General features: G+C 40.0%; 1 protein-coding gene across 2 annotated transcripts in view; it reads right to left on the reverse strand.

The window, feature by feature from the left end:
- Nucleotides 1-20,247, reverse strand: part of AMPH (amphiphysin) — a 171,080-nt gene that overhangs the window by 12,080 nt on the left and 138,753 nt on the right. For both annotated transcript variants that reach the window (XM_047753198.1, XM_047753199.1), the window contains 5 exons: nt 18,786-18,809; nt 16,330-16,353; nt 13,591-13,623; nt 12,381-12,437; nt 7,832-7,957 (listed from right to left, as the gene is read on the reverse strand). In XM_047753198.1, the coding sequence (XP_047609154.1) occupies nt 7,832-7,957; nt 12,381-12,437; nt 13,591-13,623; nt 16,330-16,353; nt 18,786-18,809 (264 nt within the window). The remainder of the gene's footprint in view (nt 1-7,831; nt 7,958-12,380; nt 12,438-13,590; nt 13,624-16,329; nt 16,354-18,785; nt 18,810-20,247) is intronic.

The raw sequence follows: 20,247 nt of genomic DNA on the forward strand, positions 1-20,247 counted from the left end.
ATCTGGCCTTTAAGAATCATGGCAGACTATCCAATAGTGATACATATTAAAACATTAAAAGTTTTAATTAGAGATTTGTTGGCCAAGTGTATGGAACATGCAGGTAGGAAATGTGGCTTCATCTGCAAAGGTCAATATCTTGCACTGTACACATTTAGAGATGGCAGGAGCAAGCTATTAGTCTCTAAAGTATCGACAGAAGACAGCCTCAGCAGGGGTTGCAAAGAGCTTGTTAAAGAGGCTGTTTAAGGAAAATGTCTCTACTGCACAATAAACATTTCGCCCTGTCTGCTATGGTCTCTTGGGGCATTTGCTGCTACTGCTCAGATTGCCTTCTCGTGAGTAGCAGGTCCAGGCTCGGGTTGGCAGAGGCAGACACAGGGCTGCCAAACACACCCAGAGACCAGACCAAAACACAGTGACCTGCACACCACCCCAATGTCATCACGTTCTGTTGGCAAAACTCCCAATCCTGACCCCGCTAAGAAAACCACATGCACCTCCCTGGGCAACCAGATGGCGGTCGGAGGCCTGCATCTTGAGGAAGGGTAGGCAGCTGACAGTCACACTTGGAAGACCCTCTGACTTGACAGCCTTTGGCGGGTCCCTGGCATTGGAAAGTAAAACCACCTACTCCATGCTGATCCATGACGACCCCGTTTGCCTAGCCATCAGAAGGTGGAAAAAGAAGGTGTGAATAAAGGTGCTCTTATTACCACAAGGATTTGGAAATCCTCAGCTGTTTAATGGAATAAATTTGAGGGTGAGAAGAGAATATATCGCTTATCAAGCACAATTCTTGGAGATAACGTGGAGAGCTTAATCCACTGAGCCACAAGGGTAACTCCTTAAATGACTTTTTTTTTTCTTTTTTGTCCACCCCGTGGCATGTGGAGTTCCCAGGCTCAAACAGAGCCACAGTTGCAAGCTATGCTGCAGCTGTCGAAACACTGGATCTTCTGGGGATTGAACCTGCATCCTGGTGCTCCAGAGATGCCATCAGTCCTGCTGGGCTACAGCAGGAACTCCTCAAACACAACTCTTAAAGGAGGGATGACAAAACTGGCAGAGAAGGGTAAAGTGATTTCCCTAAGACCACCTCACTGGTTGGCCATGGAGCCAGTGCGCTTCAGCCTCTGAATTCAGGGATCTTTCCAATACATGTCCCTTGATACTCGCTTTGCAGCCAGAGGGGAGGATCAGGACACACGTCGCCTCTGAGAAGCTCAAGACTGGGGCTTCACAAGCACTTCTGTTTCATGTGGGCCCTTCAGCTGCAAACCAGGAATAGACACCAAGTCTAAGGACAGGTTGTAGAAAGTTCTGGTGTCTGCAAAGACAGATTTCAGCCCAGTTGTGAACCCAATGTCGCTAGATTGGTCTGCAAATGTACTTTTATAAAACCTGGGTTTTTGTTTTTGTTTTTGTTTTTTTTTTTTTTTTGCTTTTTAGGGCCACACCTGCGGCATATGGAGGTTCCCAGGTTAGGGTTTGAATCAGAGCTGCAGTTGCCAGCCCATGCCACAGTCAGAGCAAGAACAACACAGGATCTGAGCCACATCTGCGACCACAGCTCAAGGCAATGTTGGATACTTAACCCTAGTCAGGAGTTCTCATGGTGGCACAGCAGAAACGAATCTGACTAGGAACCATGAGGTTGCGGGTTCAATCCCTGGCCTTGCTCAGTGGGTGAAGGATCTGGCATTGCCTTGAGCTGTGGTGTAGGTCACAGATGTGGCTTGGATCCTATGCTGCTGTGGCTGTGGTGTAGGCAGGCGGCTGTAGCTCTGATTTGACCCCTGGCCTGGGAACTTCCATATGCCACGGGTGCAGCCCTGAAAAGCAAAAAAAAAAAACCAAACCAAACCAAAATAAAACAAAACCCAGCAAGTCAAAGCACTAGGTTTAGTTTATGCCATAAAGTATTATACATCAAGCCAGACACAAACAGAATGGATAAATCCGTATAGACAGAAAGAAGAATGGCAATTTCCAGAACCTAGGGGAGGAGACTACAGGTAAAAGGTTTTACCTTAAGGTGATGAAAATGTTTTGGAGTTTAGACAGAGGTGGTGGTTGTACAACACTAGGAATGTTCTAAAGCCACCAAACTTTTCACTTTAAATTGACTAATTTTATGTTATGTGAACTACCCCTAACTAAAAATAAAGGTACATGCCCAAAGTAACACATAAAAAAAATCACTAAGCATTCACCATCTACTAATGGCTCCTCAAAAGTGGAAGAACAATCTGAAACCCTATATTTATGTTCATATATAATTATAACACACTGAACAATTAATAATATCACACAATCCTCACTGGGTCTGTTTGAGAAGGGGCTTTGGAATAGGAGAGCCCAGAAAGCAGGGAAGATGGCTTGTGTATGCTGCTCAGTGGTTGGCAAGTGGTTGATGAATACTTAATGTCAGCCACGTATGGAAACAACACTGGCCCCATTTTTCAGAGATGGAATTGCCCAAGCCAAGTCCACCTGCTCTGTGAGGTGTGAGGCTGAGGTGTAGGGAGTTGCCCACCACCTGTTACCTTCATTTCAGCCCAGGCCAACTCCATCTCCCCCAGGACTTGGTGTGATGGGAAGCAGAAGGATCTTGGACCAGCCACCTGGGTCAACTTTGTACCTATCTCTGGAGCTCATCTACCTTTTTGCTCCTTTGACCAAAAGGAGGAGGAGGATGCATGCCTCGAATGCCCAGATCTTTCTTGTAGTGAAGGTCGGAAAATTCCCCATCTACAGATCTGAAATGAAGGTCTTCAGAAGAAAGGAAATCTTCTTAGAAAGGGTTTTGATGGGATGCAGCTTCTTTGGGAATCAAGAGGAAATTTGTGCCGACAGGCGTCTAAACAAGAGTCCTTTAATATTTCTGACATGCGGCAAAAAGGGAGGCTGTTATCTTCGACATGGGTTGCCTTCTTATTCCCCACAGCACGGTCGGCACCTACTTCTGCTTATCTTGGGGAAAACCACTTTTCATGAAGATGATGACAATAATGATATTATCCAACTTTCACTGACTGAGGAAGAAGCTCTATGTGCCAGATGCTAAATTACTGACACAGATTATTTCAGAGCCCTCACAGGAAACTTCAAAGGTAACTGTCACTAACCCCATTTTCCATCTGTGGCAACTAGGGCTCAGATGTCACAAGGCTAACTGTGCAGCATAAGGAGAAAGCTGGCCTTGCATTGATTACAATAAGCAGCTTGCTTTTCCTAAATATGAGCATTAAATTATCTGAGTGGAAGGAAAGAAAATGACAGTGTAATATTCATATTTTAATGACTTGGGATGTAGTCTCTTTCAGAACCTATAGATTATAGTGTCAAACCAATCAACAAATCAATACTCAGAATCTACTGGGCATGTATTATGTACCCAGATCTGTGCTGGGTAATATGGGACACACAAAAGGTAGCTATTTGTGTGGCCTGGGGGGCAATGAGAATGTAATTAGCTGCTAACAGAAATGCAGTCAAACTCAGAGAAAATAACCATTCCTATGAGATTTTTTTCTCTGAGAAAGGTAAAAATGTACATCCATCTCCAAGGTATGCATATATAATCCATGCAATTATATATATAATTATGCATATTTATTTAAATATATTTATTAATTTAGACCATGTCCACAGCATGCAGAAATTCCTGGGCCGGGGATCAAACCTGCACACAGCAGTGACCCAAACCATAGCAGTGACAATGCCAAATCCTTAACCTACTGAGCTACCAAAGAACTTCAATTTTAAATCTATTTAAACTTTATTTATTTAAATTTAAAGCATGATTCAGAGTGAGAACTTTGCATTTGGACATAATTCTATGATAATGAAGGGCAGACAAGAAATCAGCCTCCTCTTGCTTCCTCTGGCCTTCCGTGTCCTCCTCTGACATGTGGGACCTCAAGTCTAGAGGCACAGGGAAGCCTGAGCTCTCATGTTCATGCTGCACAGGAGAAAACTCACTGCCATTTCCCATGCTCATGCCCCTCACAGAAGGATGCCCTGACTCTGTGCAATGTCAGCCTCCTCCAGCATCAGTCTGTGTCAGCCAGGATGGCAGGAGCTGTATCTGCTTTCAGGATCTCCTGCATGCCCCAGATCCAGAAAGAGCCTGATATCTAGAGAGGACTCAAATATATATATATATGCCAGCTGAATGGAGGAGGAAGGTAGCACATGCATTCTACTCACAGATAGAAATATTCCTGGAAAGATGAAGTTGATAGACTGTACTATATTACATAACTGTGTGTGTGTGTATTCACATTTATATTTGTTGGTTTAAATTGGTCTTGACAGATCAACCTAAGTTTGGTGAAATGTTTAGAAAACAAAACACAAAAAACCCAAAAGTAGTACCCCAAATAATAGGTTAATGCTTCTTCTTCTAGGATTCAAAAACTATTCTAAAAATATTTACCTTGATCTTTCTCCCACTTTCATGTTTTGGAAATTAATGCTAACCCTAAATGTAATTATACCACATTGTTTCTTTAAAAATAATGGGGGGAGAGGCACTGGTCTGCTTCACATCATTTTGAGCAAAATATTGGCGCTGACAGAAATTCAAAGAAAGTTAAAAGGGACTCTGTGCAAGAAAATGAAAAAAAGTAGATAAAAATCATTCTATCTGCTTTTAAACCTAATTTTCTGATATATATCAACACAAATATTGATTTTTTTTTTCCTAAAGAAAATTTCCAGTCCTTACATAACGTGGAAAGAGCTAGAGAAGACGTAGTGGTAGCAAGTGATAGTTTTTAAAATGCATCCTGCAAATATACTGGTAAAATCTGGTGCTGCAGGGAAAAACTAAAGACAATATTAGCTATGCAGGGAGTAAAACAACAAACAAAAATGAAATGTAACTATTAAACTCTTCTTGAAAGCCTGGAGTTTCTTCGTGAACCACTGCTGAAATTTCCTGTTTTTGAAATTACATTTGCCTTTTTTTTAACCACTGCAAATTTCACCTCAAATGAAATGCATTCTGTCAAGACCAAAAATAAAAACCGTGTGGTGACATTTCAGCAGAAAAAATGCTGACCTCAAAAGGTCACATCAACCCCATCCTGACTGATGATAGCCATAGCTGCCTGTTAATTAATGCTCAGGACATAGTGCAGATTTTTATGTCTTTACAACTAAGTACCACACATCTCACAACAGAAGACACCTTTCTTCAGAAAAAATAACTCTAATATTAAGTATGGCTAGAAGGAAGAAGCTGTAAAAGCAAAATTAGAGAACAAAAATACATTCTATATGATGTTATTTTCTTAAGTAGAAGGAACAACACGGGGAAAAATTGACTGCATCCAAATGTGTCAATTTTCAAAAAGGGGGGAATTCCTTTTTGATTCAGTGGTGCAATGTGATTGGCAGCATCTTTGGAGTGCTTGTGAAGCAGGTTCGAACCCTGGCCCAGCACAGTGGGTTGCAAGGGTCCAGGGTTGCCACAGCTGCAGTGTAGGTTGCAACTGTAGCTGAGATCTGATTCCCTGGCCTGGGAACTCCATAGCCACAGGGCAGCCAAAAGAGAAAAAAGAAAAAATGTGTTTAAATGTGAGAGGTAGCCACTTTGACAAGCGTTAGGCAAGTTGCACTGCTGTAAACCACCCTCTCTTACTGTTACTTTTTAGTCCATTTGAGGCTGGAGAAATGAACTGCTTAAAATTTTTCTTTTCACAAGAGGATGCTCACACGGTGTGCTCTTTACCTTATTCTGCATCACTTTTGTGTCTCAGCAGACGCCTAAATGCTTCCATAAGATTCCCCAAATTGCCTTGCATTTCACCAAGAATTTACATTTTCTATTCTCTAAAGTTCATGTATAAGATTTAGGAGACAAATATTTTTTTAAATGAAGAATTCTTCCAAATATCCCCTTCCCCAGCATTAGGGAAGCTGGTTCTAGTCATGGTTGATGCTTGTACTATACATACCATATGTACATCCCTGATTTAAAAGATGATAAGTCTCCTGTAAATCTTTATACATGTTTAACCGATCTAAAACCTATGAACTTAGATTTTGAAAAAACAAAAACATACTTTTATAAGTTTAAGTAAGGAAGGGTGTGAGATTTGTAGCCAAGACCATGAAGACTCAACATCTGAGCCTGTATTTAACGTGTTAGCTCACCTATTTCCACCTCCGCCCTATTGCACAACCTCAGAATGCCCTTGCTCAAAACCATGGGCCTTATGGCATTAAGCCTTACACAGAAGAGCCTGGGGCATTGAATCAATGTGGTTTAAAAGCACTGGTAAAGATGGAGTCTGTGCTGCTATTCAAAATAGAAATTTAATGAGAACATTTCAGAATTGAGACAATTTGGAAATCAATATCTGAACCGAGCCAATTTCTTTCTAACTCCTTGGTGTCATCCATATTCTTTTTAAAAATCAAGGTTCTTCTTAATTATAACAGTAGTCAAAAATCCAATTGTATCTTTCCCATCCTTTGTTATTTAAATCATCTTAAAGCTAAGCTCACCCCCAAAGAAAATAATGTCTCCTCTGCACTGAGTTACTGAAATCACCCGTGAATCTGGGAAAGAGACTTAGGAAATAAAACTCAGGATACTGAAACACAGAGCCTTAGCACTCCCCAGTCTAAAGTCAGTGCAAGAAGCCCTTCCAGGAGAGACTCAATCTAGCAGAACACATTTCTTGTTTTCCTTAGAGGACTTGGTCCAACTCTGTATCTTTACATGGAAAGTACGATCTTTTTTCTTGAGTCATTCTTAATTTGTATTTTGCATCACTAGCTTGCCCTATTATTTATTTTTTCTATTAATAAATGACAAATTTGACAGATAACCTACACTTTTCCCAGCAAAACTATCTAGGGCACCAACAGCAAGAGATATAACTTTTAGTTCTCTAGTTATCTCATCTAGGCAATGCTGTTTGGGGAGCAGGGAGAATGGTTTCCTTCTTTGTACAGATTCTGGGAAAGCTGTAGTAAATGGTCTCGGGGTTGAAATTCTTGGGAGATATTTTAACTCCATTTCGTAAATAAACTCTATGTCACTCTCCATGGATTAAATCTTCCTTGATGTCATTCTACATTTGCATGAGTATTAAACTATCCAACGCAATATGCATACAGAGCCCATCCCAGTTTGCGATGTGGCGTGGTTGTGGTGTGGTACAGGGCTCATTGGAGTAAGATAAGAGAAAGTTTCCAGGCAGACAGATGAGTCTCCTCCTTCACACGAAATATATCCTCTTATTAAAATAGCCAGGACTACACATGATTTTGAGCAAATGGTTGTACACATAGGAAACCTCAGCGATTCAAGGATTTTTAATGTGAGATCCCTCATGAGACCTTAACCAATCTACAAAATTAGTATTGCAAGGAATCAATATGTAGACACAACCAACAAAGTGATTACCCTTCTGTATCATCTGCAGGCTAGTCCCTAATTGAAGGCCCATTTTCAGCCATCAGAGGTGGAGCACAGCACTACTGAGTCTGGTTATTTGTGAGTTTTTACAACTATCCACCTTGAATGGGAGAGTACTAGAAAGAATGAAGGCACCCTTTTTTGAGAACCAAGCCTATGGCTACATGACAGAGTAAGATCAGGTCTCTCAGTATCTTCCTTTTTTAAAAAATTAAAGAATGAACTTTCACTGCCAAAGGAATAAAGGCCACATGACCTGGGGAGGCATGACAGATATGGAGGTGATTGGGTCCCAGTGAAGCATGAAGGAGAAGGGAGAAATGGGATCATGAGATGAGCATGGCTGGGGCGGGGGAGATGGATGGAGGGTAGGAGGGAGGTGATGCTTACCGCTGCCCCCTCTACTGGCTCCTCAGCCCGGGTGTCCAGTCCAAGGTCCAGTCCAGGAGCAGATGGTACAGCAGCAGGGAGCTCTTCTGCTTTCGGCTCTGTGGGTGGAGCCTGTTCAGATTCAGCCTTTGGTGATTTGTTTTGAGGATGAAAAGAAGTTTCAACATGTGAATAGATCACATGACAGAATACTAGACAACTATAGTTTTCTTCATTATCCTAGAGGCAATTCGCTTCATTACATATTTGCTGGGAAAAGCTCACATTTGGCATCCTGAGTCTTTACAGAGATGAAAAGACTAAGAATAAACTCTTACGAAGTTTCACATTACTATCATCAAGTACTGCTATTTCCCTTGATATTGGGCAAAGGCTTACTTACCATTTTGGTTACTGACTTGACTTACTTTCAGCATTCTGAGTATTTGCTTCCTTATGACATCTACAGGAGGTCTTAAAAAAGGTACTTGTATGCTACTGAGCAGAGAGAGAGAGGCTATCCCAGGAACTCCCTCCTTTGAGAAGTGGAAAGAAGAGCTCACAGGGGGATACAATTCTGGGACTTCTCCACTCTGTTGATATATGCTACAGCCAAAAAAAATGAAAGGTCATCCCAATATTCAGATCCGAATAATGTATACGCATAGGTCACTATAAAGTTACTATGCCACCTCTCTGACTAGGAGGAACAGACCCAAGCACCTGGCAAGGAGCCACCACAAATCATAGATATAAACCAGAGATACTGCCTCATCCATTCCTGTTCAGTCCTCTTTCCACTTCTCCCTCCAACAAAAATCCCTCACCATCAGTCTTGTTCATATAATGAACTAACCCGTTAAAGGAACCACTGGGCAGTATTCTCTGTAGTACCAATTAGACTATTGTTCTTGTGTGGACAAGAGTGAGGTCTTTTCCTCCTACTATGACCTCTATACCGTTCTGATGCCAATTATAGGCAGAAGCCAGCCTCTGAAATCTCTTAGCTCCAAAAGTTTTTCAGTTTTAAAATTAGAAAGACTAAATAGCAATTGACTATTAAAAAACACCACAATCCAATGCATGTTACTGCAGGGAGTGCAATTGCTTCCTCTCTTTCAATTTATAGATTCATAGGAGTAAGCACATTTATTTAGCATGATGATTTCACTAAATGGATGGCCACTGGAAGGCATGTTAAGATTTTTTTCCATCAGAGCACTGAAACCATAAGAAAGTTTAAAAGCGTTTTCCTAGAGGAGTAGTGAGTTTCTAATATCTACTTTGGAGAGATCAGCAACCTCTCTCAGACATTTGCCATAAGCTGTCAAAAGCCACCTAGTTCTCCCCTAAGTCCACTGAGGTTGGTGGACAAGACAAGTGCTGTAGGTAAGTGATGAAGAAGTTATGCTGAGATTATAGAAAATGAAAAAAAAATAGCCTGCTGTTGGCTAAATATGCAAAACATCTGTCTTGTGCCCCCACCATATCCTCCTTTGTGACACACGCCAAAGTCACACCACCCTTCTCTTCAAAACTCACAATTCAATGAAAGGACACTTTAGTAGATCCGTGTACACAGATTTGATATTTTTATGGGCTTTTATAACTTTAGGGTGATCTGAGACAATTTTAAAGAAAGAATGAGATAAAATTCACTTTTATCTACTTTTGGGAGATATTTACGGGAAAAGATTTCACTTGCATTATTCAAAAGGAACTGTCTTCATAATGCAAAACGTTTTCATGGCTGCAAAAAGACAGGCAAGCTCTCAGAGCATGACCGTACCATTTTGGAAGTCAAGATGACTTTCTGTGATACCAAATGACCTACATAACAGGGATAGGAAGGGCACTTTGACCAAGACCAAGAAACCCATATGCAGATGCTGTCCCCCTGAACTAAAGTCTGCAGTGATGGATAAGGAACCAAGTTTCAAAACTTGTATCAAATAAATATATCTGTGTACATTATAAAAAAAAAACCCAAAAAACCAAACACAAAGATAACTCAAAATGAAAAAAAAATTGCACTGGAGTCTTTATTGGAAGTTCAAATAATTTTCCACTATATTATGATATCACATCAAATATTATAACATAGCATCACAGGTTAACAACTAAAATTCTGGGCGGACAAATAGAACTCACTAGATGTTGAGCAAAGAAGAAACATGATAGCATGATTATGCATAAAAATCAGCAACTCAAATTTAGAAATAGAAGTCACTTTTCTAATCCTTCTAAGATAACATAAAATTGAAACTATTTTGTCAAGATAGAAAGAAGGTAAATTATCAACATTGGGGAAAGACCTTAAGGCAGTCCTGTAGAAGTTGTGTCTATTTCTAACCACTTTTTTTCTACAAGAAGCCTCCCCTGACAGACACTGCAAATGAGTTGATACCACAGCACACACATCCAGGGGTGCTGGTAATGACTTCTTATTGTTTGCTGGAGTAGTGATCATTATACATTCAAAGGAGAGGCACAGGCCTATATTTATTAGTGGCAGCAAGATGCCACAATGGTTTTGATACTCGGAAATGGAATTCTTGCTTTAGAACAAAACCAGTAGTATAGCTTTGGTGCACATTTTCTGGCATCCTCTGTGATAAGCTGGAATGTAGGCCAATGCAGAGGAAGAGTAGATGTGATGGGAGAGAGGGATTAATAATCACATTTTAATATGGCGACTGCCTTATGGTCCTGCCTCTTCATACTTAGGAGAGCTGATTTAGTGAGAACTTCAAAGGGCCATGAGCCCAGAGCAAGGTTTGCAGATTCAAAAGGGTTTAAACTTGAACTCAAGGGATGTCCTGTGGGGCCATAGATGCAGACTGGGAGATGTGTAGTTGACCACCAACTTCAGCTTCCACTTTGCTCAAATTGGTCAATGAACCAATGTTGGGAAATCATCTTGCTGCTAGAAAGATGCTGTATGATCACAACTCAGTGGGAGAGGTTCACAGTGATTTTCTAGTTCCTCACAGGGCAGAACCAACATTATCAGCATCTACAATGCTGGGCATGATAAAGCTAAGTTCCCCAATGGAAAAAAGGTGTATGCTTCAGAGAACACATATAAAGAGAAGAGAAGGGGAGTCCTCACTGTGGCTCAGCGGGTTTAAGAACCCAACATAGTGTCTATGAGGATGTGGATTTTATGCCTGGCCTCACTCAGTGGGCTAAGGATCCAGTGTTGCTGTGGCTGTGGTGTAGGCTGCAGCTGCAGCTCCAATTCCACCTCTGGCCTGGGAACTTCCATATGCTGCAAGTGCAGCTATAAAAACAAAAAGAGAGAGAATGGCAAGCAATGGAAGCTCCTAGAACCAGTTGTGCAGGGTAGGGAGGTGTTCAGAGAAACTTAAAGACCACTGGATTCTATGCCAGGACTCTGGCAACAATAATAGGTGTGAATTTAATTATGAGCCATTGCCTTTTCTTGTATTTCTCCATTTTTCTTAGCCCATTCACAAATGATAATTAAAAATATCATCCTCCAGAATCAGTACTCCATCACCTAGACTGAAAACCACCAATGTATATGAAGCATAAGTCTCTAGCTCCATTATTAAGACCAATGTAATTTGAATTTTAAACATTTAAATCTTTATTTACCGGCCTCACAGACTCTGCCTTTTGCCTGGTTACCCGAAAGGCAAAAATACAAACCCACGGGCAAGGTTTCAGAGAACCACTGACCTTTGAAAAATATCAAATTAATGAAATTTAAATTTATTCAAAAATAAACTTCCCCAGAACAGAAATCCTTACTTAGAAGTGAAATCACCTAAAAAATAAAAACCTGTTCTATTTAAACCTGATTCTAAATTTCCAAATGAAAAGCCAGAAGCTGGAATAATTCGATGCCATTCCCATGGGAAAACCAGTCAGCTACAAAGAACCTTCATGAACTAATCCTCAAAAAGTCCAAATCCTCTGTAGTGTGTCACTGAGACATCACTCCAGGCCTCCTCATTCAATTTTACTAGTAAGCAGCTGCTGAAAATGTTTCCTGTGATGCCCAATCTTGTAAGAATCTCCTCTAACACCAGGAGTAAGCTTTCTGCTTCCTACTCACGCCCTAGCTAAGCATTGATCTCATCTCACTTGGCAGCAAAGTAGGAATCCCATTTCTACCATGTGTCACTTCTTTCTACAACTCACAAAATGAAAGGACAAGATAAGAAATGAGGTAGCTTTCTGTTCAAGGAAAAGCAAGAATCTATTCTGAAGCATTAATTCTTGAATCCACTTCATTTTCAATCCTGTAGTGTGAGTCATGCAGAAACGTCCATGCTCTTGATGGATATACTGTATTCCACAGAAGCCCCTAATTAGGAGACCTTGATTTTTGCCGGCATCACTGCCTTTATCAACAAAAGCAACCACATTCAAAGTCACACCGAGCTTTTTCAGAAGCACTCCTTCCCATGTGCTAGAAAAGAGGGGGCTGCTCTACGGAAATCACACTCTGGATGTTCAAGCTCTAAATAATCCACAGTGGTCAACCTTGGAACACTCAGTGGTAACCACTTCCCCCAAACACAAACTAAAATCAACTTACCAAGTTACAGATCATACTCTGGTCTGTTTGAATTGTGAATAATGAAGTGTCCTGGGGCTGAAAATTGGGGGTAAAGTAGAAGATTCAAAATTATTAGGGTTTCTGTTAATTTGGCAAAAAAAAAAAAAAGCAACAGAGCTATCATTTAAATTAGCTCCCATGAATTGTGTCAATACATAGACTACAAAATTTTTTTAAAAGTCACTTTTTATTTTAAATCCAAAAAAGCAAAAATTGCAAAGATAATTTTTGACAGCAGCTTTTCTAAATATAAATATGAGCTAGCAGAATTTGATGCTACAAAGAGAAACATAAAGCAAAGGGCAGTGTCTTCAGAGGCATCTTCAATCTGCAGCTTCTCTCTGCATATCCAACACCAAGTTAGAATTGAGTGGGTCTGAGCCACAGATTTAAACATTTAAAAAAAAAAATTCTAAATGTTAAAATTCAAAATTGTTCATGGCTAAATTCTGAGACAAAGCACTCATCACAGACAAATATATATTTGAAGTCTCCCTTGAACAGGTTTTCATAATTTATTCCATGAATTTGATAGCCATGTGGCCTGCCTTTCACATGGGTTACAACTGTCCACTCGTTGGGACATATGCAGTGGATGGGACAGTCCATGTGTGGCCTTTCTTTCTCAGCATTCTAAGGAAAATACTTCCTAGTGCCTAGAGCCAACCTATGGTTTCTTACCTTCCAATGGCTCTGTTCTTAAGAAACAGTGAAGAAATATGATTCTGTGTAGTATGGCCCTTATATGAATCCTCAGAGGGAAGCTCCTAAAAATCTCTTATATTTTCTAAAGATACAGTTCATTAATTCAAAACAATCCTATCTCCTCTTTCGAACAGTAGAATCTAGGGGCGCTCTCAAATAAGGACAATTTCTAATTCCTGGTAGAGAAATCATCAGAACCCTAGGAGTATCTAATAATATTAATAATAGCTAACATGGTCATGGAGCATTTAGTATGTGCAAGGCTACTGGGCTAATTGCTCTGCATACATATCTTATTTAATTTTCACAACAACCCTGCAATGTTGCTACTATTACTGTTTTCAATACTTAATTCACAAGAAGTGGGGTCAAATTTTATGTCAACATTCTTAAATATTATGCTATTCCAGTGACCAGAGGTCCATATTCTAAAATTTTGCATCATTTTCAACAGATGGATTTTGCCAGAAAATCAATTTCTTACCTGGGTGAAACCATTAAATGAACCTCCAGAAGCCTAAACAGAAATGGAAATCAAGAGTATGTTATTTTTGTCATTACTCTTGTGGTATCAGTAAATGTCTATTAGACAAACTGGAAAGTAAAGACCACCACAAATTTTAAAATAATACAAAAGGCTGCTGTGCATGAAAGTGCTTAGGAAATTGAAGAGGCCATGCTGTATTATTTTAAATAGGCTGACGAAAAAAGGATTATTTTTACCATTAGTGCTGGTATGTGGCTCAGAACTGACCAAAGCCCACTTGGTGAATAAGATGATTTCAAACAAGAGCCATGAGGGGTTAAAATAGGTCTTTTTTAGACATCAATAGATGCTAGAAGTATTTCCAGTATTTCTCTAATACATCATTTTGATGAACTGCTATTATGAATCTTTATAGCTGCAGCAGGCCTGAAGAGAAACATTTCATGTGTTTTCATTGGGGTGGCATTATTTTAGGAACAGTAAATTAGTCTGTTCTATACATATTAGTGCTTGAACAGTAAAAATGAGAGCAGAAAGAATAAACACAGTAAATGGGATGGTAAAATAGATTCTCATTTGTTTCTAATATAATCTTTCTGCTTTTTGTGGTATTGTTTGGGGTTTCCTGTTTTTTGTTTGTTTGTTTTTGGTCAACCTATTTGTGTCTGGTTTGCACAGACTTCAAGAGGTACATGAAAATATGTCAAGGAGATGAGACAGACCTCAGAGAAGATGGTGATGCATGAAATAGATGAGAAACATTAGGAAAAACAGAGCCTACAGAAGTCTTTGGCTAGTCTATACTACATACTGGGATAAGTACCTCTTCTTTATCAGCCTCTATTTCTTGATACAACAATCCATATCTCTGGTTAGCAATTTCATCTTCAGATAAATCTGAGTTGTTGGTGCCATTGTCTTGGGAACTAGTAGAACTTTCGGTGCTAGCATTATGGGAGGTTCCCAGAACCAACCTTCTAGCTAACTCTTGGCTTTGTTCCCAGCAGCTAGTAATGGTTTGTTCCCTCACTATATCTGCTAGTAAGTCCATGTCTAGCTCTTTCTTGCTCCCAACTATACCTGAATGCTCCCAACAATTATCTATGCCTCCCACATCTCTGATAGGCCAGTGGTTAATAGAATCAAGACAACTGGCAGATCCACTTTCTTGACCATCTGGTATACCAGAGAATTCCAATATATCCACACTACTCACTGCTGAATCCAAGTCTGGCTGCCAGATTCTACCTGGATCTGTTCCCCAAGAGTCTTCTTTTGCAATTCTTGTCAAGTTAATGGTATGGCTACGGTTCCCAGGTACTGTACTTTCAGATCCCTTTATTAATGCATCTTCAACCTTACACAAACACCAATCTCTTCTGTTTGTATTAGTTTCCAGGGCATAATTAATATCTGTCCTAGAATGAGCTGCTGCTTCATGTTTTATTGATAAAACCACAGCCTGATTTCCATCTCTGTCACATCCAAGAGCATGTAACACAGCCTCACATGGAATATCTTCAACATCTGCACTGCCCTGTGCTGAGTGATCCTTTATATCATGGTTAGGAGGGTCTATTAAATTTTTCTTTATGTCTTTTCCAGCTAAATCCCATCCCCCAGGGTTGGCATCTTCAGTGTTAGATACAAAGTCAGTATGGGGAGGCAGATTCAAAATATTTGTGTGACTGGCAGGTTTAGCTCCAGAGCCATCTATGATTTCAAAATTCTTTATTACTACTTGAATCCCTCCATCTAGCTCTTGGTCTCTGTCACTAAACTCATCTGCTTGATCTACACTTTTCATGTCTTTTTCTATTATGTCAGTTTGCTCAAGATACTTTTCATTGGCCTTTATCCTTTCCTTACACTCAGCACTTAGATCTTTCCTAGTCTCCTCTTCACTGACTTTTAAGGTCTCCTGGTCTTGCTTTCCTACTGCCTTAAGAAGACCTACTATCCTGTTTCCTATACTTTCACATGTTTTCTCTTCAAATTCCTCTGTACCTCCTAGTGCCCTGACACCAATAGCTCCAGCCTCTACCTTTTCACATGTCTCCACACCTGCCCAGATAGAATCTTCTATCTTCTGCTTTTCTTCCTCTTCTTCTGGCTTTTTAACATCTTCTTGACTTTCTCTGACCAGGCCACCAGTTTCCATGGCTGGTGTCTCTGAGTCAGGTAAATCACAAGGATGCTCCATCTCCACACAAGCAGCAATGGCAAGGTCAGCAGAAGGAAGCATGATGGTGGATAATCCCAAGTCCTGCTCTGCTTCAGAGAGACATGCAGAGTCTTCCTGCGACCCACCATGGGTAACTTCCTGGCTGACACTGTCTGTACTAACATCAGTGCCCCAAATAATTGCACCTAAATCAATCTGAGATCTTTGAATTTCTTCGGTCAACCCACTCTCTGGAGTTTCCTCCATGATCAGGTTACACAGGGAAAGACTTTTTGAAGAATCAGTCTTTAGAGTATGCAGAAGAGCAAAGGAAAAAAGAAACAAAAACATAAGATGAAATAGATCATGGTAAGATTTGATGAGAAACACAAAGCTCTTCAGTAGGGTAGCACCAGTTCAACAAAGCTAGAGAATATTTAAATTAAATAGCTTAAGGCTACATCTATTGACTAGCAATGTGATGAGAAAAAAGCTCATTATAGATACTATACCAAGTATACAATGCACATTAAATTTTTAAAAAATCCAGAATTTTCTGGATATTTACATACCGGCTGTACCAAATCAGTGCTTGTCTGTTTGAGTAAAAAAAATAATAATAATAATCACAGTCATAAGGCAATAGAAGTAAGTTTCCCAGCATATTAAAATCCCATGATGTCCAAAGTCAACATTCTGCTAAAGGCTTTGGTTTTTACTGGTTTGAGATTAAATTTTGCAATTTTTAATAGGAATGAATTTTGTTCCACTATTGTTAAGACTACACAATTGAAACATGAAGAAAGCCTCTGTCATTTTCTAATGTCAACAAAGATGTTTTACAGCTATTACAGGACTTTTGCTTTAGCAGACTCTGAAGTGAAATGTTTCAAATAGATAAGCCTGAGAATGCCAGAACAAGAGCAAGCCTTAGCAGCCACAAAATTACACAGCATCCTATGCTCTGATACAACTTCAGAATAAAATCCTTCCCAAACTCATCCTGCCCTTGGTTCTGCCTTTGAGGTGGTGTTTGGATGGAGGATGACCTGATGGACTAAACACTTTGACTGCCTGAAGGACTGTCCTTGCCCTTCTCTTAACCCAGAAGACTTGTCTGCACACAAAGAAGTAACACTGGGGAACTAAGAAAATCAAGAAACACAAGCCATTGTGTTCAGGAAGCTACTGTTTTACCATCTTGTCACTGTTACCTTTCCTAGCAGGTGTGTCCTCTGAATTAGTCAACATACTTTCTGGATGGTACCTTCACCCTTTCCCTACCCTTCCCAGCTAGGGAAGAAAAGGCATGTTAGAGCTTCAACGAAAGATATCAAATATTGGAATAACAAAAATTAGCACTGCTCTTTTAATTTAAAAAAAATCAACACAAAGTTGAGGCTAGAATTTCAATGTTCTGAATGTCAACTCATGTATCCCTTTTATGAATATGTAAGTAAAACCAACTCTCTATAAAAGGTGTTTTCATTCCAACATTTTTTAGCTCTTCTCTTGAGAGCTTTCCATGATGCTTTAAGCTCCTGTGGAAGGGAAAGGGACAGTCATCTTTCTGTTTTGGGAGGGTTCATGTTTTTGCTTTAGGTAATCTTTTTTCATTTTCTAAATATTTATTGAAGTATATCTGATTTACAATGTTATGATAGTTTCTGTTGTACAACAAAGTGATTCAGTTATACATGTATACACATCCATTCTGTTTCAGATTTTTTTCCCATATAAGATTATCACAGAATATATTTCCCTGTGCTATACAGCAGGTCCCCATTGGCCAGACATTGCCAACCCCAAGCCCCCAGTACATCCCTCCACCCTAATCTTTCTGTTTTAAGGAAAGAAAGTAGCTGTGTCACTTCAAAAGACCAGGATCATGAATGGTTAGATCTATCAAACTTTCCTGTTCCTGCCTCACTAAAAAAGACAAAAACGTGAAACTCAAGTTGAGTTCTTAAGACCACAAGACCAAGGGCTTTTCTAAGACAGTGTAGACAAAGGCCCTTCCCCACAGGGTGTGAGGCTCTATGGGGGTGTAGCCATTTCTTAATTTCACAGTACAGATATCACCGCCACAAAACTCTGTTTTGTTCTCAGTTCTAAATTCTGGAAGTATTCACCTTTACACATCAGATGAGGTGAGTAAACATTAGGAGTGCTATCTACCTTTTTTTTTTTTTTTTGATAAATGCCTGACATTGGGCTATCCTACAAATATTGTCTCTTTTAACCTTCACACAACCCTCTGAGGTAGGTGTCATGACCTTATTTTACAGATAAGAAAAAGTGAGCGTCCAGAGTTTTAGAAATTGCTCAAAGTGATATCATTATAAGAAGTAGAGTCTGGACTCAAATCCAGGACTGTCTGGCTCTAAGGCTCAGATCCTCATGGAGTAAGCTTCATTGAAAATAACAAAAGTCAGTTCCCTGTGTAGACTAGCTCACCCTTTACATTTCCTCATCCATACTTTTCATGTATCCTATTTAAAAGGAGTAATAAGTATGCATGCCCTTCACTATAACATTTCGTCCGGCTACCAATAACCACTGGAAGATGCGCAAAGGAACACAACACTGAATTCTTGCTCGCCCAAGGGTCTGGTACTGACTCTCTTTTCCCAACCACTGTTTCCACGTGCAGGTTATGCTCAGAACCACCAGGGAGCTGATGCCTGTTATAGGGGACTACACTCTCATCACATTTAGAATGGATAAGCAAAGAGGTCTAACTGTACAGCACAGGGAACTATATCCAGTCTCTTGGGATAAGCCATGATGGAAGATAATATGAGAGTAAGAATGTATATATCACACAAACACACTCACTCACACGTGTATGAATGACTGGGTCGCTATGCTGTACAGTAGAAATCGACACAACATGGTAAAGCAACTATACTCTAATTTTAAAAAAATCTGGGTTTTCTTTCCATCACAAATGAAATAAAATATAACAAGGTCTTCAAATGTCTAGCGATCCACATACATCAAAATACAGAGTTTTTAATACTCTTACCGTCCATAGGTCCCAGGGCAATGTCTGAAAGCAAACAGAGAAACAAAAATACCATTAACAGACAAATCCCAAGCATGTAAAAAATACCGAGGTGATCAAAGTTCTTGAAATAAAATCATAAACACTTTTGAAATACTTAGTACTGCACTGTCCAAAAGCACTTTCTCTGGTGATGATAATGTTCCACAACTGGGCTGTTCAATACAGTAGCCACTGATCGCACAGAATCAAATTTTAAGTTTTACATTATTATATTTAATTTAGATTTAAAATACCCAAATGTGGCTAGTGGCCACCATATTGGACAGCACAGGTGTAGTCAATCTGCTTTTTGATCTATGAGTGAAAAGCTGTATCTGAAAATGATGAATGGTTTTACTTTAACACACACACACACACACACACACACACAATTAAAATCAAGTAAACAAGGTGACCAGATAGTAGTTTATCACATCTTTGAGGAAATGCAGATCTTACACCATTGCTACTGCTGTTTCCCCTCCTCTCCCCCACCAAATTCAAGAGAATGACCCATTTGATGGTAAATAAACTCCAGAAAAGTAGTTCTTCAATATGTTGGATTAGACAAGAACACACAGCTCAGTTAATTGGCAATCATGCAAATCAGCAGGGTGCCCCCTAAGACATGCGGCTGAATTACACTTTCTATGGGCATTTTAATTATGAAGCCTATTTATCCTGGGCAATGGATCCAGATGGTTCAAGTGACTTCCGCTGTGTGTGGGGAAAGTGGGGGCGACCTCTCTTTCTTACTTCCTTTGCGATTGAAAAGTACCAATAAAGCCACATCCTTGTCTTTATGAATAGAACAGATGCACAGTTGTGTACCTGTTTCACATCTCTAAATGTGAAGAGACAATTAGAGAGCCTGGCACTCCCATCTTTAGCATATGACAGTTTCCAGGTGGGATTACAGATGTCTTGTTTGGGTTCTGTAGCACAGAAGATGGGCCCCGTGGTTCTGACTGAACTAACTAGAGACCTAGACCAACTTAACACACACACTCACAAACACACTCACATACACACTCACTCAATTAAATTAATGAGTTAATTAGAATCTCCTCCTCTCAATTAGAGGAGACCTGTTTAGGTCTGTCTTCTCTAACAGCCCTTCCCTGCAGCTCTGGGCAGCCTGGCTGTTCTCTGGTTAGCACCTACTTGTAGAATGAGTAAGTACAGAACAGCGTCAATGAAAGCCAGTTATTTGTTTGTTTGTTTTCCTTTCTGGCCACATCCATGCCATGTGGAAATTCCCTGGTCAGAGAGTGAACCCAAGCCACGGCTGCAACCTGTGCCTTGGCACCAGCTGCAGCAATAATGAATCCTTAACCCACTGTGCCACATGGAACTTCCTGAAAGCCAGATAGTTGTCCATGGACTCCTTCTGCATCTTACATGCATTTTCTGATTTTTCTGATTATCCAGATGGTTTATG

Source organism: Phacochoerus africanus, chromosome 11, assembly GCF_016906955.1.
Source record: "Phacochoerus africanus isolate WHEZ1 chromosome 11, ROS_Pafr_v1, whole genome shotgun sequence".
In the NCBI taxonomy this organism is placed as follows: domain Eukaryota; kingdom Metazoa; phylum Chordata; class Mammalia; order Artiodactyla; family Suidae; genus Phacochoerus; species Phacochoerus africanus.